The 25,646-nt window shown below is 53.3% G+C and overlaps 2 protein-coding genes across 5 annotated transcripts in view; one reads left to right on the plus strand and one right to left on the minus strand.

Moving 5' to 3' along the window:
• Positions 1–10,475, plus strand: part of ITPR3 (inositol 1,4,5-trisphosphate receptor type 3) — a 68,519-nt gene extending 58,044 nt beyond the window's left edge. For 3 of the 4 annotated variants that reach the window (XM_055329758.1, XM_055329760.1, XM_055329759.1), the window contains exons 42-58: positions 93–293; positions 423–533; positions 940–1,035; positions 1,166–1,267; positions 1,355–1,441; positions 1,943–2,053; positions 2,151–2,343; positions 2,596–2,721; positions 3,164–3,336; positions 3,988–4,152; positions 4,805–4,997; positions 5,474–5,578; positions 5,666–5,793; positions 6,684–6,849; positions 7,427–7,587; positions 8,770–8,931; positions 9,603–10,475. In XM_055329758.1, the coding sequence (XP_055185733.1) occupies positions 93–293; positions 423–533; positions 940–1,035; positions 1,166–1,267; positions 1,355–1,441; positions 1,943–2,053; positions 2,151–2,343; positions 2,596–2,721; positions 3,164–3,336; positions 3,988–4,152; positions 4,805–4,997; positions 5,474–5,578; positions 5,666–5,793; positions 6,684–6,849; positions 7,427–7,587; positions 8,770–8,931; positions 9,603–9,671 (2,349 nt within the window). In that variant the 3' untranslated portion in view covers positions 9,672–10,475. Of the gene's footprint in view, positions 1–92; positions 294–422; positions 534–939; positions 1,036–1,165; positions 1,268–1,354; positions 1,442–1,942; positions 2,054–2,150; positions 2,344–2,595; positions 2,722–3,163; positions 3,337–3,987; positions 4,153–4,804; positions 4,998–5,473; positions 5,579–5,665; positions 5,794–6,683; positions 6,850–7,426; positions 7,588–8,769; positions 8,932–9,602 lie in introns of those variants that run through there. The other variant, XR_008665038.1, reaches the window with a different exon arrangement.
• Positions 10,476–11,487: 1,012 nt separating this feature from the next.
• Positions 11,488–25,270, minus strand: LOC129512725 (ubiquinol-cytochrome-c reductase complex assembly factor 2). Its single transcript, XM_055330266.1, has 4 exons — positions 25,096–25,270; positions 15,179–15,253; positions 14,313–14,382; positions 11,488–11,667 (listed from the first exon to the last, which is right to left on the minus strand). Exons 1-4 carry the CDS (start codon positions 25,231–25,233, stop codon positions 11,540–11,542), a joined length of 411 nt encoding a protein of 136 aa, XP_055186241.1. The 5' UTR covers positions 25,234–25,270; the 3' UTR covers positions 11,488–11,539.
• Between the last annotated feature and the right edge of the window lie 376 nt (positions 25,271–25,646).

Below are 25,646 nucleotides of genomic sequence, written 5' to 3' on the forward strand. Positions count from 1 at the left end.
ACCACCACCCGTGCCATCTGCCGCACACAGGGCCGCCATCCCAGGCCTCTCCCTCCCTGCGACGGCTGTGCCCGCCCTTTTGTGCCCTGCAGAACTTCCTGCGCTCTCAGAACAACAAGACCAACTACAACCTGGTGTGTGAGACACTCCAGTTCTTAGACATCATGTGCGGCAGCACCACCGGCGGCCTGGGACTGCTGGGCCTTTACATCAATGAGGACAATGTGGGCCTTGTCATCCAGACCCTGGAGACCCTCACTGAGTACTGCCAGGGCCCCTGCCACGAGAACCAGGTGAGCCATCATGGCAGCGCGGACGTGTGGGTGGATGGAGCAGGCAAGGCAGGGGAGAGACTGAGGGCTCCGGAGCCGCCACAGTTCTGAGGGTCCCGGGCCCCATGTCCCCCCACTGCCTCCTGCCAGACCTGCATCGTGACACACGAGTCCAATGGCATAGACATCATCACTGCGCTGATTCTCAATGACATCAGTCCCCTGTGCAAGTACCGCATGGATCTGGTGCTGCAGCTCAAGGTGGGGCTCCTGGCAGCTCACACAAGTGTGCATGTGACATGGGTGCATGTGTTGAGTGTGCATTTGGGGTGTGGTGATGTGTTTAATGTGTACGTGTTCATAAGCATACACGAATGAGAGTGTGAGCAAATGTGTTCTGGGTTTATCTGAGGGCCTCCTGTGTAGGTGTCTGCTATCTGGGGGACTGTGTGCACCTGCTTCAGGGTGGGGGTGAAGGCAGCCAGCGGGTGGGCTGGCACTGCAGGACACTTCTCAGCAAGTCCTGGGGAACAGTGGGGAATGCAAAGGTGGTGACACATCTTGCGGGCCGGGGGAGGCTGTTGTGAAGTAGACAGAGGAAGGGTTTGTGGGGGTCACTATGGGGGCCCTCAGACTGTGGCCTGTCCTCCTCCCCACCTGTCCACAGGACAATGCCTCCAAGCTGCTCCTGGCCCTGATGGAGAGCCGGCACGACAGTGAAAACGCGGAGCGAATCCTCATCAGCCTGCGGCCCCAGGAGCTGGTGAGGCTGGGCCAGGGGTCAGGTGGGAAGGCGGGAGTTGGGGGAGGTGCGGGTGCGCTGGGGTGGGTGGGTGTTAGGTAGTTCCCTACGCCCCAGGAAGACGGCGTTCAGACAGGCACTGTCCCACCAGGTGGACGTCATCAAGAAAGCCTACCTGCAGGAGGACGAGCGTGACAACTCGGAGGTGAGCCCACGGGAAGTGGGCCACAACATCTACATCCTGGCGCTGCAGGTACCGGCCCCGCCCGCGGCCCCGCCCCGCGGAGACCACGCCCCCGCCCGCGGCCCCGCCCCGTGACTCCGCACCGCCCCCTCGCAGCTCTCCAGGCACAACAAGCAGCTGCAGCACCTGCTGAAGCCGGTGAAGCGCATCCAAGAGGAGGAGGCCGAGGGCATCTCTTCCATGGTGGGGCCCGAGGAGAGGCAGGATGTGGGGCAGGGCTTAGATCTAGGGGCGGGGCTGGGCGAGAGATTGGAGCGGCTGGTATCTGGGGGTGAGGCTAGGGATTGAGGGCGGGGATGAGAGCCGAGGGGAACTGGGAGGGCCCCTGGGAATCCGGGAGGAGGCGGGTCGGGGCCAGGGGCTCCGGGCGGAGTGCGGCGGGGACGTGGCCTGAACCTGAGTAAAGAGCTAGAATTGGGGGGTAGAGGGCAGGGCTGACGGCGGGAGGAGCCTGGTGGCCCCTGGTGGCCCCGGGTGAAACCTGGACGGAGTGGAAGCCTAGAGCAGGACAGCGGAGGGCGCTGACTGTCCTGTGGGGTTGTTTGGACATGGCTCTCCCCCTCCCCCCTCTTAATTTGGGGCTTCATCCTCGTTGGGCTGGGCTGGGCTGGGTCTGGCTGGGCTCCGGGGCCAGGCCTAGCAGTAGGGAGTTGCCGCCTGACTCAGCGGCCCCTCTACCCCCAGCTCAGCCTCAACAACAAGCAGCTGTCCCAGATGCTCAAGTCCTCGGCGCCAGCACAGGAGGAGGAGGAGGACCCCCTGGCCTATTACGAGAACCACACCTCCCAGATAGAGGTGGGCCTGAGGGCAGTAGGGGGCTGTGAGTGATGGCGGTGAACCTGGCCCTCTGTGGCTGCGGCCTAGGTGTGACCACGTGCCTGTGTGCACCCAGATTGTGCGGCAGGACCGCAGCATGGAGCAGATCGTGTTTCCGGTGCCTGGCATCTGTCAGTTCCTGACCGAGGAGACCAAGCACCGGCTCTTCACCACCACGGAGCAGGATGAGCAGGGCAGCAAAGTGAGCGACTTCTTCGACCAGTCCTCGTTCCTGCACAATGAGATGGAATGGCAGCGCAAGCTCCGCAGTGAGGACCCCAGCAGGGCGGGAGGGCAAGGCTGGGCCTGGAGCTGCTCAGTGATGCCCCCTGCGGACCCCCCCCCCCCACGTACCCGTGGTTGTCTCACCGCATGCCACCCCTAGGAGGGCTCCAGACACATTTTCCTCCTGCAGTGGGGCCCGGAACTTGTGCAGGCACCGGGGGCCCGCGTGTGGTGGGTGGACAGTGTTGATCAGAGACCCCCACTCACGCCAGCCTGCCACCACCTTCCTCCCTCAGGCATGCCACTGATCTACTGGTTCTCCCGCCGCATGACCCTGTGGGGCAGTATCTCCTTCAACCTGGCAGTTTTTATCAACATCATCATTGCCTTCTTCTACCCCTACATGGAGGGCGCGTCCACAGGTGGGGACGCAAGGCTGACAGCCCACCACGCCCCCTCCCTGGGTTTGGGCAGAGCCATGGGGCCGCCAGGCTCTGAGGGGACCAGATGCTGAGTGGGGAAGAGCACCCCTGCACTGCTCTTTGGGCTCTGCACTCCATTGTGGGGAGAGAGATGTGGTCTGTGGCACAGGCAGGGTCCTTGACCTCTGGAGACAGTACATATCTCTCTGTCTCTCTCACACACAAACATGAGGCAGAGCTCAGATACGGTAGCAGCAGCTGGGTAGGGCCTCGTGCCTTAAGCCTAGACAGGCAGGTGTGATGGTGGGGGCCCTATTACCAGGTGACCAAGAACTTACTATGAGGGAAGATTTCCAGGAGGGGGTGGCTTCTTGGAGTCTGTGGGGGCTGGGGCTGTGGTGGGCTTAGCTGACCAGCGCGCACCCCTGCCCCCTTCCCCCAGGTGTGCTGGGCTCCCCACTCATCTCACTGCTGTTCTGGATTCTCATCTGCTTCTCCATTGTGGCCCTGTTCACCAAGCGCTACAGCATCCGCCCCCTCATCGTGGCACTCATCCTGCGCTCCATCTACTACCTGGGCATTGGGCCCACACTCAACATCCTGGGTGCCCTCAACGTGAGTGCCTGATGCCTCCCCCATGCTCATGGTGCTGTTGGCCCTCACGCAGGCCGGCCGCCTCCCAGCAGCCACTGCTCTGCCCAGCCCCCCTTGTCCTTGTGTTGGGATCAGGCTTGTTAAAAATCCAGGGGCAGGACTGATCTGTGCCTCCTCCATCTCCCTAGACAACCTGGGGCAACTGGCACTTGAAGCCAGTCAGCTAGGGGTCACTTTGGGGCACCAGCTTCAGGGCTGCCGTGTACACGGTGTCTGCTGGGCACTATTCACACTGTAGACATCAAAGATGTGTATGTTCTGACAATTCCTGACAGCTGGAAATAAAAAGTACCTGGAGCAAGGGTGGGCGGTGGGGCAGGCGCCTTTTCCTAACTTACCAAGTCACCATAAAGGCCAAGATTGATTTATCCGATTCTATCCTCCTTCACCTATATCTCACTTTCTTCCTGGAGCCAGGGGCCCCAGGGGCTTCTCCCCTATTCTATCCCAGGAGCCCAGATACATTTCCAGAAGCAGTCTCATTAATGCCAAGCCTGCCAGTGTGAGCAGGACCAGCTCAGATCTGCTCCACAGAAGGGGCACCGCTGCAGAGAGTGGAGATCTGGGGTGGGTGGTGGGACACTGATCCCCATGCCTTGTACTTGCCCTCAGCTGACCAACAAGATCGTCTTTGTGGTGAGCTTTGTGGGCAACCGCGGCACGTTCATCCGAGGCTATAAGGCCATGGTCATGGACGTGGAGTTCCTCTACCACGTGGGCTACATCCTGACGAGTGTCCTGGGCCTCTTTGTCCATGAGCTCTTCTACAGCATCCTGGTGAGTCTGCTGGGGGTGGGGCTGGCAGGGGCGTGTGCCCCTCAGCTTGCTAGCGGTTCCCCCACACTGGTCTTTCTGTCCAGTCCTCTTGCTGTGGGTCTGGAAGGCATGGACTTCCAGAGTCCTCCTCTGCCTGACCCCAGCCTGGCCTTCAGAGCCCTGATGGCCACTCCTGACTCCCATCTGGCCCAGCTCCTGAGGAGCTGGACTGCCCAGGTTTGTGTCCCAGCTCGGCCACTCTCAGCTCTGTAATTTTGGGCAAGTTTCTTAATTGCCCCACACCTCCCTTTCTGTCTCTGTAAAGCGCAGATAATTAACAGCACCTATTTTCTAGAATGGTCATGAGGCTGAAATGAGCTAATGCATTAAAACTCTACAGAGTATGTCCTGGCAGATGGCAGGCACACTTTAGGAGCTGTCCATCTTCCCAGCCCTGTGCGGGTTTGTCTGTCCATTCACCCTTTACGCCTTCTCCGGGGCCATTCCCTTCCCTTGGGCTTACAAGTCCAGGTTCCTCCGAGTGGCCTCCCCCTCCAGGTCCTCCAGGCTGGTTCCACCTGCCTGAGCACAGCTCCTTCGGGTAGAGCCTGTGGGAAGCCACCGGGAGCTGTTGGCTGCTGCAGGCCCTCAAGGCCCTATCCCCACCCTGCAGCTCTTTGACCTCATCTATCGTGAGGAGACGCTATTCAATGTCATCAAGAGCGTGACCCGCAATGGCCGCTCCATCCTGCTGACTGCCCTGCTGGCCCTCATCCTCGTCTACCTCTTCTCCATCGTTGGCTTCCTCTTCCTCAAGGATGACTTCATCCTCGAGGTTGACCGGCTGCCCGGCAATCACTCAGGAGGTCTGGTGCTCCTCTCCTTGGTGGGTGGGGGCAGGGGGGCTGCACAAATGATCAGGCCCTGGGAGTGCTTATCCAACCAGGCTCCCTGCCTCAGTTTCTCCTCCTGGGTCCTGTGGAGGGTTAGCTCGTACCAGTCGCCCTGGTACAGGCTGAGGGGGTGGGAGAGCCTTGGTTTTCGGCTCCCTAAGGAGCTTCTTGCTTGCAGACCCTGCCATTCATGTTAAACTCAGTATTTGCAGGGACTGCCTGTGTGCCAGGCTCAAGGGTGTGGACCCCCTTCCTGCCCTCAGTACACAGCCCGGAGCTGGGCGGGGGGGACAGGGCATGAAGACCCTTCATTCGTAGCCTGACAGTGGGGAGCTTGCAGGATGGGGGAAGGCTTCGTGGAGGATGTGATGCTGGGGACACAAAGAGGGGAATGGTACATCAGGCCAGCCTTGTCCTTATCCTGCTGACCTCAGCCCTGTCCTCTCTAGCCAGCCCCCTGGGGATGCCACATGGAGGTGCCACGTTTGTGGGCACGTGCAGTGGGGACCAGCTGAACTGTGACTCAGGGGTCTCGGTACCCGACGTCCTGGAAGGTGAGCGCAGTGTGTCTCAGGGAGCCTGGGGGAGGGGCGTGGAGGCAGGTGGTTTGATGTGGGTGTGCGCCCACACTCTGCTTGTAGGGAACGAAGACCTGGAGAGCACAGAGCGGGCCTGTGACACTCTGCTGATGTGCATCGTCACCGTCATGAACCACGGGCTGCGCAACGGAGGTGGCGTGGGAGACATTCTCCGCAAGCCCTCCAAAGATGTGAGCATGCCTGGCCCCACTCCCAGATCCATGCTGCCCAAGGCCTGGCCTAGCCAGCCATGGTGGGGTCCTGCCCTCAGGTCACAGGTTGGCAGAGCAAGCAGCTTGGCCCTCCCACCATCTGCAGTGTTGCTGGTCCCCACCATGCATCCCCTTCTGCTCTCCCACCGAGTCAAGCGGCACTCCCAAGCTTGATGGGTTTCCCCGCCCCACTCCGCTGTACCCCCCCACCAGCTCACCGTAGCTGCTCTAAAACCTTGGCAACCAGGCTTTGCCCAGGCTAGGGAAGGCATGAGTCAGACATCGGGCGGATCCCCGGCTACACTGGCTTCCTCTGTGAGGCAGGGCCCCAGCCCACATTTGGGGTGGGCAGGGTGGGGAAGCTGAGTCGGCTCCACAAGGAGGCCTCAGGATTTGACTCAGGCAGCCAGGCATCACCGGTAGTCAGTCTGTTCTTGGCCGCATGGGAGCGAGAAGCCGCTTCCCTGGGCCAGACAGTTTCCAGAATGTGTGAGGCCAGGCATCCCCAGGGTGGGGCAGAGGAGTTCAGAACTGGCTCTGCCCCCAACCAAGAGTCAGGGGCAGAGACAAGCCTCGACCTCCAGCCTTACTGCCCTGTGCTGGACTCCTTCCATGGGGCTCAGCCCAGCTGGGATCCGGCATCTGCTCTTTCCTGACCCGCACTCAGGGCTTGTGGTTGCGGTGCTCGCTGCCCTGCTGCTCAGAGTGAGGCTGGCTGGGTGGGCTTGGCCTCCCTCAGGGTCCTGGGAGCCAGAGGCCTTCATTCCCCTCTGCTGAGGGCCCGGCCTCCTCTGTCACCGCCCTGCCCCCTGCCTGAGTCTGGCCTGCCCTGGTGAACTGGGCCCAGCCTCCCTGCCTCACCCCTGCAGGAGTCTCTCTTCCCAGCCCGAGTGGTCTATGATCTCCTGTTCTTCTTCATTGTCATCATCATCGTGCTGAACCTCATCTTTGGGGTGATCATCGATACCTTTGCTGACCTGCGCAGCGAGAAGCAGAAGAAGGAAGAGATTCTCAAGACCACGTGCTTCATCTGTGGTGAGGCCTGGTTCCTGCCCCCTGGGCTGACTGCACGTGGTGTGGGGGGGCATGGCAGCCTCAGTCTGGCCCTTCCCAGGTCCGCATGGCCACCAGAGGGCCCTGCCCTGGGGCTGGTGGCTCCAGGACTTTTTGCTCAGGCCAGACCTGAGGAGAACAGGACCCTGCCTGAACTTGAGGTCATAGAAGGGGTGGGAAAGGGCCTCAGAAAGGCCCTGAGAAGGGCCTTCTCAGTTTATGGAGGAAACCCAGGCTCTCTGACCCCTGTTCCAGGGCTTTTCCCGCTCCTGCTATGAAGTGCTAGTGGCTCACCACAGGCTAAGGAGCAGGTTGTCACCTGTGGGACAGACCCTTCTCGGCCATTCCTGCCTGCCCAGCTGCTGGGAGCACTGGCTGCCCTGGGCCTCTGTCCCCAGGTGGAGGGCTGCGACTGTGGGGGCCAGGGGGGGCGTCACTCACCTTCATTGGCCTGTTAGGCCGAGGACACACACCCGCTACACACCAAGAGGCGGTGTCTACTCCACCAGGTGGCCCCACCTCGGCTCTCTGTCCTCACTCCCCCTCTGCACCCCCACAGGTCTAGAGAGAGACAAATTCGATAACAAGACAGTGTCATTTGAAGAGCACATCAAGTTTGAACATAACATGTGGAACTACCTGTACTTCATTGTGCTGGTCCGAGTGAAAAACAAGACGGACTACACAGGGCCCGAGAGCTACGTGGCCCAGATGATCAAGGTGTGACCCCCCGGGGTGGGCGGGACAGTTGGGCACGCTCGTGGGGATGCCATCCTCACCAGGGCCCCGCCAGCTGCCTATGCTGCCGGAGGGGACTCCGAGGTCTTCTGCTTGGGCGCTGTTGTCCGGAAAAAGCCCACGGCTGACCTGCCAGCCCCGAAAAATGTGCATGGTGTCCCCCAGGGCCTGTGGGTGCCTGAACCCGAGGAATCCGGGGAGCAGGGGCCGCCGCCCCATGGACCATCCTCAGGGAGCCAGCTCGGCAAGAGGAAGGGCAGCTTCCCTGAGCTTTGTATGGTCAGGCTGAGACAGCGCTTTTGGAAAAACTTTGAAACTATCAGACCTAGGAGGAATCAAAGTTAATCTGTCCAATTTCTGTAGTGATGAAGGGAGGGAAGGCAGTAAATTAAAAAAAAAAAAATCTTGCAGTATTTTGGGGAAATGAAGCCCATCCATTCCATCAAATGTAGTACATCTTCAAATTCTTGCACAATGGATAAATTGCAGGCTAAGAGAAAAGACGTATTTAGCAGCATGGCAGGGGCAGGGGACGGGGGGAGGGTTCTATTTGTTTCTTAAGTCTGTAATTTGAACAGATCTTTAGTATAGGTTTATCTGTCAGTCTGAGAACTCACAGCTTGTGACAAGGGGCCAGGAAACTGGTGGTCTTCTCCTGTGCCTCCTCTGTCCTGGGAAACGTGGCCTTGCCTCTCAGACACGTGTCAGATGCCAGCTGTCCTCGGCAGAGCCTCCTGTCCCTCAGCGTGCCATCTGTCTGGCTCGCAGCTTCCTGGGGTGTGGGGCGTGTAGGGTGGGGTGGGGCGGAAGGGAGGAAGGGAGGGAGGAAGGAAGGAGCTTCAGGACCTGATGCAGAGGCCCCCCTCCACCTCTCGTGGGGTGTGAAGAGAGTAAACAGATGGTGTCAATACCAGTGGGACTTGAGGCTGTCTAATGGAAGCTGGCATGTCACCACGCTCTGGCCTCAACACCCCATTGAGGGTTCACGGCCAGCTCTCTGGCTCCGGGGAGGACCCCAGTCAGTCCAGATTTTCCCGTGACATATCCCTGGGGAGCACTTTGTCCAGGATGTGACAGCAGGCTCCCCCTACATTACTGCTTCTATAAACAAGGCCTTCCGAGGCCAGGCCCAAGCTTGCTCATCCTGCCCGGGATCTTTTTCAGAACAAGAACCTGGATTGGTTCCCCCGGATGAGGGCCATGTCACTGGTGAGCAATGAGGGGGAAGGGGAGCAGAATGAGATCCGGATTCTTCAGGACAAGCTCAATTCCACCATGAAGCTGGTGTCGCACCTCACTGCCCAGCTCAACGAGCTCAAGGAGCAGGTGTGTACCCAGGCCTACGCTGGCCCCACCCTGGGGTCCCACACTGTGCAGCTCCAGACCCTCACTGGGAGGTCGCAGCCCAGCCTGCCACGGCGGGGAGGGGAGAGTGCTGGGACCTTCACATTCCTTCCTTTCCTTCTTGGGTTTGGGGTGGAAGACAGGTTTGGTACGCTTTTCCCCCCGTGGAAAGCTAGACTGGGGTTGGCAGCCCCTGTGTGTAAGCACCCTGAAGGACATGGCCGAGTGGAGCCTTGGTGCTGTGTGAGGGGTCCTCCCCCTTGCCCACCCCTTACCCTAGAAGCTACTAGGGAGGCTCTCTGAGGGGTTCACCAGTGACTGGGGAAGTCAAGGCATCCTTCCACTTCTCAAGACCTCCTCTTGCCTAGAACACCCTCCTTTCCAGCTGGCAGTGGCTAAGTGGCCTTAGGCAGTACCTCTTTTAGGTGGGGTGAGGGGGCTTCCCAGTTGCACATCAGGGGTTTGCGATGCACCAATTAAGGACAAGGGTTTGGGGTTGACATCCTCCGTGCACCCTGGGGGTAGGGGTGGGGGCTTGGCCTGCTGCCAGTGCTGAACAGCAGCTGGGCCCAGTGGGCAAGAGGCTGGGCGGTGAGGTGGTGGGCGGGCGCTGAGCAGCCCGATCCGACCCGCGGGCCCCCATCTAATCCTAGATGACGGAGCAGCGCAAACGCAGGCAACGCCTGGGCTTTGTGGATGTCCAGAACTGCATGAGCCGCTGAGAGCCACCCGAGGCCCCGACAGGGGATGGTCATCCCGGACAGTGTGACTGGAATGCTGCCCTTCCCCATGGGTCGGGTGGCGCCAGCCCACTAGCCTCGCAAGGCCCAGTGCCCACTCGGCCCCTGGCTTCCACCCTGCCGGACACCGCCTGGACACCCCCGGGCCATCCCAGGCTCGGCCAGCACGGAGTGGGGAGCCACAGAGCTGGCAGTCCTGCCTAGAGCTGGAGAGACAACTAGACAGTCACTGGGACTCAGCTTACCCTAATGCCTTAGAGGAAGTCTCCGGAAGGACTGCTTTGTCCCTTAGAACAGTACCTGACATTCCTGTGTTCCTCCTCGGGGGTCGTTAGGAGTGGGGTCACCTCTTTATTCTAAGCACTACATTTGCTCTCTGCCTGCCCCCCCCCCGGGGGGGTGGGTGCAGTAATGCTGTTGTTGCTAGTGATCTTAGGGCTTCGTTATTTAACTTATTCGAGGGTGCCGTGTTCAACCCTGGCTGCGGCTGCAAGGCTCCCCAGGCCTCAGATCTGCTGTAGACTGCACGGAGACCTTACTGTCCAGGCCATCCCTCTGGCCCGGGCCCAGGTACACTGGTGACCTGAGGACAAAGAGCCTTGCTCCTGGGACCTGCCTCTTCCTAGTAAGCAGCTGAGAAGAGTTGTTGGCCTAGATGACAGGGCAGGGGTGTGTTCCAGTGGCTGGTTTTTGACTGCTTGTTTTATCTCTTGGTGTAACATTTTACAAATCCTTTGGCCTGAGAACTAATATGGTAATTGCCTTAAATAAATTAATAGAACTCTAGTCCATTAGAAAGGGATGTGGTTTCCGACACTCCCCAGGGGCTGAGGGGCTTCATGTGGCACCCAGGCAGAGGACAGGTTCTGACCCCTTGCCCCCTGGCCTCACCTCACCTTGGGCTCCTGGTAGATGCCCTGGGTGCATCCTGTCTCGCAGCAATTCCTGGAGAGCTGTACTGCACTGTGACTGGTTTGTATTTTATTGTATGTATTTCAAAGCATACTGAGGGGTACAGATGAGGCTAAGAACTCCCCTGCCCTTGTTCCCGAGGGGTGCTGTCAGCCCCTGCCCTACACCTTCTCTCAGCTCTGTCCTTAACAGAAGAAAGCGCAGGTGGGGGACCAAACACTGAATACAGAGCTAAGATTCCATAGTAAGGTGACCCTGTGTGTGGCCCTGGCTCGGGGGCTCTTCTCCTGTGGCCTCCCACAGAAGTTGCTCGAAGTGCTGAAGCTGACTGCAACCCAAGGCCCCGCTTGGCCAAGGCCCATCCGAAGCCCTGCCCTGGCCTTTAAGCCAACCTGGAACAACCTGGTTTTCCTGCAAGGTCAGGGGCAGGGGACTGAGCTGCATCCTCCTGAATCAGTGGGAATGAGGGCCAAGTGGGCTCTTCTCATCTCTGCCATCTTTCCCTTTGCAGCAGGATGCCTTCTTCAATATTTACTGCTATTTTTGGCTCTCCCCCAGGAGCTCCTACAACAAAAGGGAGCCTGAGAATCTTGCCAGAAGCCAGCCAGACCCCCCAGCTGGCAGGTGGGGCTCCCGTGGCTGCTCAGGAAGCACCTTGCCCAGAGGTCCCTTCACCTTCCCTTCTCAGGCCCAGACAGAGGCCCCCATTTCCTCTCCTCTGGAGACTTCCCTACCTGACCAGTGGGCGGGGTGGATGCTCAATGGCCTCCCTTCTAAAGAAGGCAGAAGCTAAAAAAAAAAAAAAAAAAAGAAGGCAGAAGCTTCCTTTAGAGGCGCAGGGGCTTCCTTTTTGTGAAGGCTGGTTAAGATTCCCAAACTGCGAGGATGGGGAAATCAGGACAGTTTTATTTATGATGGCAACATACAAGACTCCACACTTAGGTGTGCGGGCGAGACAAGGACCGAGCCCAGGCCTTCTGCTTCTCCTCGGTATTCCTGGGGGCAAACTTCTCCTGTAGTTTCTGCCACATTCCTTTATTCATTTCCTTAAACTCTTCCAAAGTGTCTGTAATAGGGGAAGACAATAGACTGCGTTTTACAATTCGGTGATGTCAATTGGCCCCAGAGGCTTTTGCCATCCAGATATACCTTGATTTTCACACTGTGTGTTCCTAAGAGAGGGAGTGCGGCCCCAAGTTCTGATAAGCAAATCAGATGGGCTAAGAGAAAATCACTGCTCGTATGGATGGAGCACTTGCATAGCAGGCACCGTGCGAAGCACTCTGTACCTCTCGACGGCCGGTCTCTGCCCCCATCTAAGCTGGGGCCCCTGCTGCCTGGTTCTGCAGGAGCAGCAAAGAAATGGCGCTGCCATGTCAGCGACACATCCTGCAGGCCCAGGGGCCCAGAGGCTTTCACTCAAAACTTGGCCTGTGTCACATAGACCTTACCGTCTCCACTTTGCAGATGTGCAAATGGAGGCAGAGGGAGGTGAGGGAATTTGCTCAGGTCGCACAGCTCAGAAGTGGTGGAGCAGGGTGGGTGTGGGTGTGGGGGAACAGACCTGGGATGGGATCCCCACCAATCATTTCCTCACTGGGAAACAAATGATTTAACCCTGTTAGCCTCAGGTTCCTCATCTGGAAGGTGGAGATTGAAACTCCTGCCTCAAAAGTTGTGGACCGAAGGAAATAATAGAAGAATGTGTTGGCACCCAGCCTGCACTCAAGAAGAGGTGGCCAGCTTCATAGCTACGAAGGTGGCAGTAAGCTGGCCCGCAAGACCCCACAAACACAAACACACTCACAATCCACAGGCACCACAACCAACTCTCTCAGTCTCAGCATTAGTGACCTTTTGGGCCAGACAATCCTTTCTTGTGGGGCTGACATGATCATCGCAGGATGTTTAGTAGCAACGTGGCCTCTAACCACTAGATGTCAGTAGCAGCCCCCTACCCGGCCCCTAGCTGTGACATCTAAAAATGTCTCCAGACACTGTCACATGGCAATGTGGCAGTTTTGTCATCCCTCCCACCCCCCAACCAGTGGAGAACCAGCAGTCTAAAGTCTCTCCAGGGCTAAAGTTCTACACTACCTAATTTTATCTGTATTTTAAATTTAGATTTTCACACAGTATTGTTTAAATTTCAGCCTGGATTTTCATGGGTTAATGAAACTTCTAGAGAAAAAAAGAATAGCTTTTAGGAACAAAAAGGCAACTTAGATTATCATCAGTGGCCTCTTGACTAAATCAGGACATACACTACTGCAGCCAGGAGCCCAACATCCCACCCTGAAACCTTCCCAGAAGTCCAGGTTTCCTCAGGGGCACAAAGTGGGATGCTGAGGGGCCCCATCCATGTATAAGCCCTGAGGCCTCTTTCAGAGGCACCCATGATCCCAAGCCCAGGTGAACACACTTGGGCCCCAGACTCGCCAGGCCCTCAAACACTGTAAGGTGTGTAATCTTGCCTTGTCAGGGAAACAATCAGTAAGCCTATGCCACATAGTCACAACAAAATATGAGGCTTATCGTGAAAACAAATTATCAGCAAATTTCCTGGAGCTGAACTCCTGGCCAAAATAAGCTGCAGCACAGGATGATAGTGGGGAGTCTGTTGTCCCCCCAACTCACAGAGGGGTCCAGACCCTGACAAAGGGGATGGAGGCCGGGATTCTGGAACTTATTTCCATTCTAGTTTCAAGCCCAAACTTTGTTCAAACCCTTTGGGGCCCTCAAGAGTGACACAGGGCATCAATGCAGGTGGTTATGTGGGCCCAAGAATGGGAATAAATTTATGTACGTGTTTTAGAAAATTGTTGATAAAGTAATTCTGCTTGGCCAAAATATCTTTACCCCAGTTTTCCAGAGTACTGTAACAAAAAGAGGATCAGAGTTGACACCACCAGGTTTTACCTGTTCAGAGGGTAAGCGTTTTCTAGAAGGCCAAATCCCCAAAATTTAGTTGCTAAAAAGCTGCCAAAGGAATAGGAAAGAGAAATTTCCAGAGTACCGGAAGGCAAATGTTTCAGGGCTATGCCCTCCGAGAAAAGGTTAGCCTATTTTTGTATATGGTAGCCTTGGAAATACAAATCGTAATTTTCCAGAACTTGCCTACTTTAACCCAGGCTCCAACTGTCACTACCCCCATCTCTTCCTTTGGTGACAGTGGAGATGGGGAAGTAAGGAGGGGATGGCTAGGCAGGGTATTTCCTTTCCTGTTAATTGAAGTCTGTCAACAACTCCCAAATGTACCTAGTTAAACCCATATCTAACCCACAAACCATGTCCCCTGGGTCAAAAAACTCTTCGACGATATCCCTGTACAAGTTTATTGAATACCTTTTTGTTTTAATTAAAACCCTCATTGTTTATAAAGCTCCCTTAGGACCATAAAAATAAAATTATTTTCCTTCCATCCTGATTTAAACTACTTCCATTTTGCAAATATGTATTCCCCTGTTCCTTGCTGCCCAGCCTTGAATTTAAAAGCTCTAAAGATGGATTTTCTTTTTTTAAGTAATGTCTTTGGCCTTCTCCTTATTCTATGGCCAAAAAGCATGCCCTGAAGCTTCAGAATTTCCTCTGGGCTATTCCACAAGACTTTCCATCAAGCAGAGCAATCTTAATAGACAATTCCCCTTGGCTGCTCAAACTCAAAGAATCATTTGCAAACCAACCAGAAAGGGGCAGCAGGGCTGTCAGTACCTGTGGACAGGATCAGCTTGTACTCTTCCACAGACAGGCCACTGAAGCTCGTGTCTCTGGGGCGAGGGTACTGGTCACATGGGGAGAGAGAACAGAGGAGAGATTAGTTCTGCACACAACCTGAGACCTGATGAACCGGGAGAAGCCTTGCTCTCCTGGCACGGTTCACCAGAGTGGGCCTCTGCAAACCAGAGACTGGCTAGAAGAGCAGCGCCACCTAGAGGTCAAAGACTTGGCTTTGCTTAAATGGACCCAAGAATCCTGCTTGTGTGATTCGTGTCTGGGTTTGGCCCACGATTCTCCACTTCTAACCAGCTCCCCAGGGATGCCCACACTGCTGCTCACAGACCCCACTTTGAGTTGTGAGGATTTAGAAGAAATCCCTTTTCCCTGCAGGCTAGGCATTTGGCTGTGTATAACTCTGGAGTTACTCAACATGCTCCAGCTTGGGGAAAACCACATTAATGGAATTTGACAGTAATCATGTCAGGGCTGAGGAAAAGCCCAGCTTTGTCTGACAGGACTTTCCCGAAGCATCCCTCTTTATCACCAGTGTGGGGAAATGCCAGCTCCATCAGAGTAGATGGGAAAATATGGGTATGGTCCAACAATTGTCAGATACACCCTGAGCATACAATGGTCTATAAAACACATGGCTTTAGTTCAAAATTATAAATAGCTTTTATTTAGGTGATCTAAAAGCCTCTACCAGGTGCCTCTGTTAGTTTGGTTGAAATTACTGGTTACATTTGAAAGTAGCAAAACCCCAATTCTTTACAAAGCACCACAGAATCAGATTTTCACTTACTCTCATTGGTCCTTTCCAGTAGGAGGGCTGGGGTTATAAGAAAGACTGGCCCACTCACCTTGTGTTTGTAATAGTTTGAATGGAGTCTTGCTAAGCTCTCATACATCTGATCACAGGCCTCAGGTTCTGCAATCTGAAAAACAAAGAAACCCCTCATGGAAGTGAGCAAACAAGCCCTGCCTCCCACAAGGAGGGTCTGTACTTCCAGGATGGACCCAACTAACATAAAGGCATTCAAATGAAGCAGGCCTGCAGCTTAGCACTAGCTTCTCCACTCTGTGGGAAGCAAACTTGGCCTACAGCTCCAGTTATTAGAAAGCTATTAGAAATCACCTTTTCGTAATGGCTCCACCAGATCAACTCTCCAACCTTCAGAAAAACTCCATCAATCAACTGGCAAACAAACATCAGTTGAGCACCTGCATCAGGTACTCACAGTTGAGCAGCTGTGACCTGTGGACTACTACACCGGCTGCAGTGGGAGCCACCACAATGAAAATATAGTATCAGGAGGGTGAACCTTTTGGCGGTGTGGGCTGCAAGAAACTGGAGGGGGGGGGCATTCGTGTGCTCAGTGTATGACACAAATGACACTAAGCTGGATTCTGAAGGATGTACAGGAGTTGGGGAGCAGAAGGGAGAGTGCAGACCCTCCTGGTGGAGGGAGGGTATGAGCAAGCGGAGGCATGGACACTATCTCAGCTTTAGACCAGTCTGGCTGAGGGCCTGATGTGTAGGTAAGAGCCTGGGTGGGAGAAAGAGCAAGAGCTTTTTGAGTTAAACCTTCAATACAAAATGTATTAAATATTCTTTTATGAAAGGCAAAATAAATTGAGCTTTCATCTGTGGTGAGCCATTGCAATTTTACAAGGAAAGAAACATGAAGAAGGCTGTGGTTTAAGATCAGATAGGTGAACTGAGGAGAATCCAGAGGAGAGTCCAATTAGGTCCTGCTAGAAAGGAGAGGCCCTGAACACTGATGCCATGCGAGGAGGAGAAAACCAAGAGATACCCTGGTGCCCCTGCTGGAAATTGCAGGAACGGTGGACACACACAGATGTGAGGTGGTTTTTCCCTGTTCATCTCTCTTTTTAGTTATCCCTTCCTTCTGCCCTTGCTATTATTTACCTACTATTCCTTACATGATTCTGCCAAGAATTCTGAAAGCTCCCCAGAAAAAAACAAAACAAAACCCTTTCTCTTTTATGTTTTTCCCCAGAATTCAAATGATGGATTTTCCAACTTAAATCCTTTCTTGAAGAAGGCAAAGCATAAATAAATCAGTAAAGTGTTTTAATAAGGCAGCTCTGCTTCTGCCTCTGTGCATGTGTCAAATGAGGTTCCCCACTTCAGAGCCAACAAAAAAAGACAATCTGTCACGTAGTTTCACTTGATCCATCCCTGGGTTCAGGCCACTCATCACGAGATTGCTCAGGTAGCCACATCAGAAAAGAGAGGATTCTGGGCTGAGGAGGTAGCCAGCGTTCACTGAATAACAAAGGCATTACTTGGGTGGACTGGTGCTGTGGACTAAACAGAAAGAATGGATGGAAAAATATGAGACCAGGACTGGGTTCTGACCCCTGCAGGACAGCTTTTCTCGAGAGTGGGGTGTGGGTGGGGTGGGATGTGTGGGGGGATGTCCAATTGGAACAGAATTCTGCAGCTGGCACTTTGGAGGAAAGCATTTTGAACATTATGGTTTCAGCAGAGCATGCAAAACTGCGAGCTAACACGGAAGCTAGGAGAACAGAGGGTATGAGACACAAAAGGAAAAGGAGAAGAATGCCAGCATCAAGGTTTAAATATCATGTCGGTTATCAAAAGAAAATCAAGCATTTTTATCTTCTGCTTGTGGCTTTTATTCTTGTGTAAACGAGTTCACTTACAAATTTAAAAATCACGGGCACCTGGGTGGCGCAGTTGGTTAAGCATCTGCCTTCGGCTCAGGTCATGATCTATCTCAGGGTCCTAGGATTTAGCCCTGCATCAAGTTCCCTGCTCGGCAGGGAGTCTGCTCTCCCCTTCCATCTGTCCCTTCCCCCCACTTGTACACACCCTTTCTGTCTCAAATGAATAAATAAATAAATAAATAAATAAATAAATAAATAAATAAATAAATAAAATCTTAAAAAAAAATTTTTTTTTAAATCATGCATCCAGAACCTGCAGCGTGCTAGGCCTGCAGGTATGTGCAGGTCTCCATGGCTGTGAAGAGCAGTGGAGTTGCACTGCCTGGCCTGGAATCTTGACTCCTTCACCTACCAGATACTGGATGCTGGGCAAATCACACTCTCCCCCTACCCCCCACACTTTAGAAAAAAACTGCCACATTTGCTTTATCACACTCCATCTCTATATACATATTTTCCTTCTGATCCATTTGAAAGTTGAAGCGTGATGCTCCTTCATGCCATAATATTTCAGGATGTTTCCTAAGAACAAGGGCATTCTCTTATATAACGATGGTTCAGTGATCAAATTCAGGACACCTGACATTGATGCAACACTTTTATCTGGTTCATCATCCATATTCCAATTCTGTCAATTGTCTCAGTAATAATCCTTATAGGAAAAAAATATTCTGTTGGCCTGGCATCACCCATGGCATTTATCTATCGTACATCTTTCTCCTTTCAGCTGGGACAATTTGCCAGCCTTTGTCTTTCAGGCACCGATATTTTTGAAGCACACCTGCCAACTTAACCTTTCTTTGAAAAGAATAGATAATAATAGTCCCTATTTCTGAGGGCAGTGCGAGGAAAAAATGAGGTAATGCCTGGACTGCTCTGAAGTTGGGGCCCGGAACACTGATAAACATGAGTGATTCGCTTTTCTTAGTATTATTGGTAGTTAACAGTTGTAGCAGGCCTCCACCTCACAGACTATGAGGGGAAAGAGTAGAACCATTCAGGACAACCCTGGAGACAGGTGATTCTGGGGCAGGCGAATGAGGGGTGCTGTGGCCGCTGGCCAGAGTAGACCTGCCAGCCAGAGGGTCATGGCTGAGGATGAGCAGCAGCTACCAGAGGGAAGTGGGGGCTCTCCAAGCACAGGGCCAGTTAAAGCACATGCCCAGGGAAGAGGCAATGAGATAATTCTGGGCGGATCAGTGTTGCTGGTGTGACCACCGGGCTGTGGCTAGGCATAGAAGTAACAAAGCTGTGGACAACTGCCCCATCTGACCATGCCACCGGCTCTGACCCTGTTGGCTCCCTGCGGCCACCAGGCACCCCACAGTTAGGTCGGTGGGGATGAAACTCTGATCCTTGGGTCTCTGCCAAATAAGCAGTCAACTGTGGCACCTTTCTCACTCAATGGGTTGTTTGTCTGGACCTTCCCCCTCTACCACCATCTGACCACCTTCCCAACCGAGGTCTTAGGAAAGGCATTCACACCTGGGATTTGCCCTCCTCACAGCTCTGCTGGGCTCCCATCACTGCTGTCAGGCCAGCAACACAGCGTTTCTTGATCAAACCCCCAATCTGACCAGCTCCTCGCCCTTAGAAATCTTGCCCATGCAAATTCCCCTCCTGCTTCTCCTTTGACTTCTCTAACAGTGAGAATTTACCATGGGTCTACTCAGCTCAGCTACCTACTATACCCTCAAAAGGGTGAGCAGGTGTCCTCTTCCTTCCTGTCTTTTAGTATTAACGACACAGCCTCCTAGATATCTTACATGATGCCTGATGCTCCATTGACAATCCAAGAAGGAACCAAATGCCTAACAATAACCAATCACCAAAAAATCACCCAACTTCTTATTTGAGGTCAGAAGGTGTCTGTATGAGGCTGTAAGCACAGCTTGATGGAGGTGATGAGAACCACACATGCCAACTTCTAGCCACTTGTTACTGCCAAAGGGCAGAAACAGCCTTGGCCAATTCTGGGTCCTGGGCACATCCAACCCCAAGTTCAGCAATGAAAACAGTCTCGTTTACCACTTAAAAAGGTATCAATAGAAATATCTAATTCCAGAAACCTTGCCACACTCCTACATCCTACACTTTATTCACAGACTCTGGCACAAACGTTTCTGAATTTTGAAATATACAGTTTTCCTGATGAAACGTACTGTGCACTTTTAGAAGTATTCTTATATACAAGCTTTAAATTACCTGATTTTGCATTCACACCTAATGAGATTATGGACATTTTAGGACTAATAGCAGCTCTGGGTTTGAAAAAAGGCAGCAGTGGGACATTATGAAAAATTCAGCTCTGCTCCTTAAATGTGAATAAAATAGATGTTCAACTGACATAGTGTCCTTTATGGCTCTATTTTTGCTCCTTTTGCATTTCCCCTGCTCAGTTGTCAGAAAATTTCTCTTTACCATATTAAACTTTTATACATACAAATCTACATCAGGGCCGCAGGCAATGATTTCCATTTTCAAAATTGAATTTTGGGTGGTGACTGCAATTGGTACACACAGCGGCCCTGATTCTAGTCACACAAAGGGACGCATAAGCACTTTTGGGAAAGGGTGTTGCAAATTGCTTTGCTAATTAAGGTAGAGCTGGATTCGGGCCAGGAGGATCTATGAAAAAAGGTTTTCACGGCTGGGTAATGAACTTCTGGAGCCGCTTCCCTTCAATTCAATTGCAAATCTATTTCTTGAGCACCTACTATGCAGACTGCTCTGCTAGGGGCTGTGAGGGGATGGATGTAAAGACTGGGCCTCGGCCTTGGAGAAACTGGCAATCAAGCTGAAGAGACAAGGAATGCACGCATTAAAAATCGAACATGGCCCTGGGGCAGCATGTGATTGAGTGCTAGAGATACAGAAAATCAGGGGTGGGAGTCACCAGGCTTGACTAACAGGGCAGGTATGGCAGGGGTCTGGTTTCACTGCAGTGACAGTTCACAGAGTGAGGGGGAGCCAGAGTACCACACCGAGGAGAGGAGTACAGTGGCAAGGCTGGAGCTGGATGTGGCTGGGAGAACCCATGAAAAAGCAGAGGACAAGGGTGTTTTAGGTAAAGCAGGGTCTTAAGCGAGCCAAGGAGTGCTTCGAGGGCATGGGAAGGCAGCAAGTCTTGGCAAGCCTTGTGTGTTTGGGGGGATGGTGTCTTCAGAGCACTATATTCTCAAGGGTTAAGAACCACTTCTATGGTGGCCAATCTGGGAGGCAAGGAGAGGCCAGGGCACATGCTGGGGTGTGGTGAGGGGCAAAACACAGGCTGGCACCAAAGACCAGAGGACAGTGAAGGCCTCACAAACCTGCCTGCCACTTGTCCAGGAGGCAGAGGCAGACCCAGAGAGCTCTGTGCAAAGTGCACACCCACTGAAAGTGATCAATAATTTATCCCTCTAGGAGGAAGAGCACGTACATCTCTAAACAAGCACAGAAAACTCACATCCCTTGGTCTAAACACTACCTTAACTCTCTCTGGCTCCACCTGGAACTCGGGAAAGAGAAAAGATGGAGTCGTCTGCATTCCCTCTCAGAGAGGACTCTCCTCACAACTCCTGTTTTGCAGTGTGTTCAATATTATAGCCAAAAATAGCATGATCTATCCTTAGGCCATGCCTTAGGCCCACATGTGGGGGTGGGCACTGCTGAGATGGTGTCACCGCCGCTAGCACAGGCCAGGCAGTTGTGGGGCTAGCTCCTTGCCACACTGAGGAAGGCCAAGGACCAGGGCTCTGCTGGATGACCGAGACAACAGGATTATATACAATCTTCACATACTCCCCAGAGAACTGGAAACATCATTTACATCACTGCAAACCCAAGATACAGTTCAACTTTTTTCCAATGAGATTGGTATGATTTAACCCTGGCTATAATGCAAGAATTCTCTGGCAGGTGAGCCTCTTCTTGGGTGACTGCATTTCCAGGCTGTTCCTCAGAGCTGTGCCCCGTGATAGATTAGCAGGTGCTGGTACGCAGTCAAGAATCTTTCAGGCGGCTGCTTGTGCAGCTAGGGAACTCATTAGAAGGACTAGCCCCTTTCCCTGTACTTAAGCTAACAATTAAGAGTTGTTTTGCCACCTTCCCCCACGTTGTGATTCTATTTATTAAAGCTCCTGGTGCTGCAGGGGACCTGTTTTCTTGAAGAAACTGTATTCAAAGGGGGGCAAAACCCATAACCATTAACTTTCAAAATACCGCACAAAAGGACAGAGGGTGTAAGTGTGTTCCTGCTTCCCACCATCACCTCCCTCTTGGTGGGTTCTGGGTGGACCGTGAGACTCCCCAAAGGGCAATCTCAAGTGGAATAAATGGGAGGCGGTGGTTTTTGTATTCTGCTTTCAAGTCTGAAAGACTGATTTGCTTTCTAGGGAGTCTGGCCCTTCTGCACTGGTGTCCTACCTGAGAGTCATCTTTCTTCCTGTTTGTACTAGGGGGGTCGCGGCTGGGGCAAAGAAAAGCGGGTGGGTAAACACAGGGTGGTATTTGCTTTCAGCAAAACTGTCATTGGTTCAAAAAGGTTTGTACGGGACATGAGGGAAAAGGAGTAGCTTGGGGTTCATGGATCAAGAGGACTTTACAGCAAGAAACCACTTGGAGAAATGGCAGCTGAGGAAAGATCCGGCACCAAGGAGGCAACGCCAAATCAGGACCAGGTGTTGCTTACTTGGCTTGCCACTTACTCCCAGCGGACCCCGAGTAAGCTGGTTTCGGTTTCTGATTTTGTTTCCTTGTCTGTAAAATGGGAGTAAGTGATGGCCAACTTACTCAGCTGCACTAAGGATTTTTTTTTTTTGCACTAAGGATTAATTTAAATGAGAATATGCATGCAAAAGCATACGGAATACGTGTGCAGTGTTACTGTTCAGATGCAGGAAGCCAAGAGGCGGAGAGAACTGCCTGTCCCTCTCCTCTACAGGAACAAGGAGGCTCCCCCTCTGGTCTGGTCTTTCTGGCAACTGGCACAACCAAGGGCGAGTTCCCTAACCATCAGCCAACTGGTCTAATGCCTGCTGCTTGCTGCCAGCTTAATGAGGAGTCCACCAGAACCACCTTTCTCAAGGTTTATAAATGATCCGTGGGTGTCAGTGGGAGTGACTCACAGTGCTGTTCTCAATTCTGGCAAGAGGGCTGCTCCCTCTAAAAAATATCACCAAGATTTACCAAGCCCAGAAGTATTCTCAGGTGACATTAGGATGAGGGGTACCATGACAGTGGTCCTGAGTAATGTGCTTCCTGCCATCATATGTTGGTTTGCTCTACTAGGGATACATTCATCAGTGGCTCCAGAACCATCAACAGAGCCAGGACTTGCATCTAAAACCATGACTCAAATCTGTGTGGGCCTTCAACTGATTAGAACTATTTCCCCAGCTGATGACAAAGGATGACAACTCCAAAAGAGAAAGCTCTACCCTCCTTTCCTGGATCCCCTTACACTAAGTCAAGTAGGTGAACATCACACTCTCTCACCTCCCCAAGGGTCCAATCACCATCAGCTTTCCTGCTGGCTGCTTTCGCCACTTGAATTTCAGTAAATTAAATTGCATGTCTACCTGACTATAAAGTTTCTTGACGGTAAGGAGCAGACTTACCGTCCCTCTTCTAGAGTTCCTGAGGTTCCCCCCACACTCAAGCTCTCAAATTAATTCTCACCATCAGGACACAGAAATATTCCTTCTCACTCTTCACTGCTTCTCTCCATCTAGTTCTACCACACCTGCAACTACATTCAAATGATTTTTGTCTCATGAGCCATAACGGATCATTTATTTAATCTATTCATCCAGGGACGCCTGGGTGGCTCAGCAGTTGAGCATCTGCCTTTGGCTCAGGGCGTGATTCCAGGTCTGGGGATCATGTCCATATCAGGCTCTCTACAGAGGGCCTGCTTCTCCCTCTTGTCTCTGCCTCTCTGTGTCTCTCATGAATAAATTTAAAAATCTTTAAAAATCTATCCAGATATTTACTGATTGTCTTTTATGCACCAAGAACTATGCTAGACTGGCCGGTGGGGGGTGGGGGGGGTGGGCAGGGGGAAATAAACAGCACCTTCTCTACTCTCAGGAGGCTCACACTAAAAATATGTAGGGAGCAGAGCCCTACGAAGTCTAGGGTGTTTGCAGAGCTGGGAGGAGATAGAATTCTTGCCTTCAAGATCTTTGTATGTTGGGCCAGTGAAGACCCTTGTAAAAGATGTGTTGGCCGAGTGCCCCCACCAAGCTCTAAGCCAGACCCTTCATCCATGCCCTCCACCCAATCTGGAATCTGGTTTCACTGATGCCACTGGGCATGTTCTAACTCCTTGAGATGGGCTGGCTTGGCTCTTTGTTGGGCTAAGTTGCAAAACCAAACCAAACCAAACCAAACCAAACCAAACCATGTTCCTGCTTTGTTGTGGCCAAGTCTGGCAAAAAGTCCTTTCTTCAGGTCCTGTGTTTATCACATTTCCTATCTCTGACCTCTTGCCTGAGCCCCAGGCTCAAATATCCCACTGTCTACTTGACATTTCCACTTGGGAGGTAAGTCCACTTGGCATCTTGAATTTAATGTCTCACACTGAATTCAAGATGTTCTTCCCATACCCTACCTGCTCCTCATCTAGTCTTTCCCATCTCAGTAAACGGAACCTCCTCCCACCTGGTTGCTCAGGCCAAAAAAACATCTGGTGTTACGGTGTTATCACTGGTTTCTCTTTTTTTCCCTTTACGTCACATCCATTATATTAGCAAGTCCTGTTGAAGTAACCTTCACCGTGCAACCCAAATCCAGCCACTCCATGTCCTGCGCTGCCACCCTCATCCAAACTGCCATTCTTTCTTGCCAGAATAGCCTTTTCTCTAGCCTCCTTGTTTCTCTCCTTGCCCCCTATAATCCATAACCACCCGCAACCAAGATGATTTTTTAAAACAAATAAATCAGGTCGCATTAGTCTTCACAACCCCTTCCCGGTGGCTTCTTGCTGGCCTTATGATAAAATCCAACTCCTAACCAGAGCCTAGAAGACTGTACTGCGCCTGGTTCTTGTCCTATGACTTCAACTCTTAGTAAACGAAAAAATCTTCCTTTTTGTTCCTTATCAGGCCAGTGTGCTTCCTACCTAGGACCTCTGGGTGGAATGCCCTTCCGACCAAGTATACAGTCAGCTCGTCCTCTTCCCTTGTGTCTCATCTCTGTGTCACCTCCTGAGTGAGGCCTTCTCTACCTCAATTAGTACTACCCTTTGATCATGCTATTCTGCTTTACGCCAGCACGGTATTGATCTGGACTGACCTATGTCCACTTGCTTACTGTGTCCCAGAGGAGAATGTAAACTTCAACTTCAGGCGAACAGGCGCTTGTCTGTCTCCCAGCACCTAGCACAGTTCCCAGCACACGGTGGGTGCTCAGTGAGTATGTGCGGTGTATGAATGAGGCCCAGAGCCGCTGTAGCACCAACCTGGAGGACAGCAAGAACGCAGGTCGCTACGCACACAGGGACAGGGGCTGAGGTCCCGAACCTGCCGCACCGGGCTCACCGGGGCGCAGGGAGCACACACGGGCTTAGCTGGGGCCCTGCAGAGGTCCTCGAGGGTTAGCTCGGTCACTGCACAACACTGCCAGGAAAGCACCGTGTCGGGGAAGCTAGAGGCCTGTGACTGTCGCCACCTGCGACTGCTGTGCGTCTCAACCCAGGCTGCACCCTGAATCATCTGGTGAAAGTCAAAAAATAGAGACCAAAGCCCCGCCCCCAGAGGTTCTGATTCCCGAAGGCTGAATGGTTCCGGACGTCTAGATTTTTAAAAAGCTTCTTCAGGAATTCCAAGTGCAGCCAGAGGAGAGCGCTGAGTGACCAGGCTGGGTCGCCGCCCTCCGCAGTTCCGGGGTGGGGGTGGGGGTGGGGGTGGGGGTGGGGGTGGGGGCAGGAGGGTCCGCGCGCACGTGCGCCCAGGGAGGAAGGCGCGCGCATGCGTGGACCCCGCCGCTCGTCCGTTCGTAGGCCCCGCCCGCGCCTCGTCCTTTCCGCCCCTCGCCCCAACCAGCGCCCCGCTGCGGGCGGACCCCACAGTCCGGTCACCTGGGTGTTCTCTCCCTCCCGAAAGGCCTGTGCTACCCGCTGCCGCAGGTAAGTGCCCAAGTCCCGGCCCCGTTTGCTCTCGTCCACCGGCCATTCCTCACAGAGCTTAAGGAAACGCCGATAGCGGCTGGCCGCCATCTTGGGCCCCGCGTGTCTCCGCCCCTGAGGGAGGAGCCCGCGCAGTAGGTGGCGCTTGCGCGCTGAGGCTCTCCCCGGCTTCCTGAGGAGGCGGGGCGGGAGGGAGGAACGAGCATGCGCGGCTTCGCGGGCGCTCCGGGGCTCTCCGGATGGGGGCGATGTTCTCCTGTCTCTGCCGTGGAGCTGGTTCGGTGTTCTTCGTCCTCGAACTGGCCCCGCTCCCAGGGGCGGGTGAGACGCGGAGCACCCCAGGGACAGGTTTGCTTCTCTTTTCAGTGACTGCACAGTCTAAAAAAAACTTCCTCCGAGACCTCTGCTGATTTGCATAAACGAATGTATTTGCATGTAAATGCAGATTGTTATTCGATGAAGATGTGTGTGGACTTGATCCCGTAGCATGCACGAGCTGTTCG

Source organism: Nyctereutes procyonoides, unplaced genomic scaffold, assembly GCF_905146905.1.
Source record: "Nyctereutes procyonoides isolate TBG_1078 unplaced genomic scaffold, NYPRO_anot_genome, whole genome shotgun sequence".
Taxonomy (NCBI): Eukaryota; Metazoa; Chordata; class Mammalia; order Carnivora; family Canidae; genus Nyctereutes; species Nyctereutes procyonoides.

What these genes read in the sequence shown, in the direction of transcription:
- LOC129512725 (XM_055330266.1), bottom strand. Translation starts at nt 25,233, where the DNA reads ATGGCGGCCAGCCGCTATCGGCGTTTCCTTAAGCTCTGTGAGGAATGG. An exon ending in GGGAGGGAGAGAACACCCAG is followed by an intron (nt 15,254 to 25,095) that starts GTGACCGGACTG and finishes TTTGTTTTTCAG; the next exon opens with ATTGCAGAACCTGAGGCCTG. An exon ending in CAAGCTGATCCTGTCCACAG is followed by an intron (nt 11,668 to 14,312) that starts GTACTGACAGCC and finishes CCCCTATTACAG; the next exon opens with ACACTTTGGAAGAGTTTAAG.